Source organism: Plasmodium gaboni (assembly GCF_001602025.1).
Source record: "Plasmodium gaboni strain SY75 chromosome Unknown, whole genome shotgun sequence".
Lineage (NCBI taxonomy): Eukaryota > Apicomplexa > Aconoidasida > Haemosporida > Plasmodiidae > Plasmodium > Plasmodium gaboni.
In genome coordinates, this window is record NW_017385463.1 from 1 (window position 1) to 824 (window position 824).

General features: G+C 23.3%; 1 protein-coding gene across 1 annotated transcript; it reads right to left on the reverse strand.

Annotated features, from left to right (window-relative positions):
• Positions 1-86: 86 nt before the first annotated feature.
• Positions 87-824, reverse strand: PGSY75_0027600 (acyl-CoA synthetase; the record flags this gene model as incomplete). The annotated part of the gene is made up of 1 exon (XM_018783418.1): positions 87-824. A coding segment is annotated over one exon (738 nt), but the record flags the coding sequence as incomplete, so codon positions are not given.

An 824-nucleotide genomic window follows, 5' to 3' on the forward strand; every position in this document is an offset into this window, starting at 1 on the left:
TATATGTTTTCTTTTATTGTATTATTATTTTACAATATATATTTGTATCTAATTTTGTGTATTTTCTTTTTTTTTTTTTTTTATTTTTATTTATTCCTTTCGTGTTCTTGCGTATTATTTGTAACTCTTAATTTGACCTTTTTATTTTCAACATGGTTTTCATGTTTTCTCATATCATTCGGATGTCCTTTTGAAATTGACTCATTTGATAATTTTTTTGAATCTTTCTCTTCTTTTTTTTCGTCTTTTTTTCCATTATTCACACTACTACTATTATTTCCTTTTAATTTATCTACATATTTCTGTTTAACTATATCTATATAAAAAGAAAAATCTTTAAACAAATGAAATCTTTTAACCTTTAATGTTGGAGTAAGATAATTATTGGTATCCCATATTTTGGATGTTAAATATATATGATTAATAATATTATATCTGCTTAAATTGGTTCCTTTATAAAGTTCCATCATTTTTTCTTTAACATAATCAACATAAATAGTCTCATTTAATGTTTCATCAATTAATTTGTCTTCATAATTTTTTTCATTAACGCCAGTTTTTTCTAACATATTATCATTCTTTAAACTTGTAAAAAGTAAAGATTTATCAACCGAAATGATAGCCAATGGACCATCCATGGAGTCATCTCCATATACGACACAAAAATTAACAAATGGTATTTGTGAATAGAGATTATTCAACATTTCTGTTTCTATGTATTCTCCTTGTGATAATTTAACTAAACCCTTTGATCTATCTAAAAATTTCAATGATCCATTATCATTAACTTGAACAACATCTCCAGTTATAAAAAAACCATCATT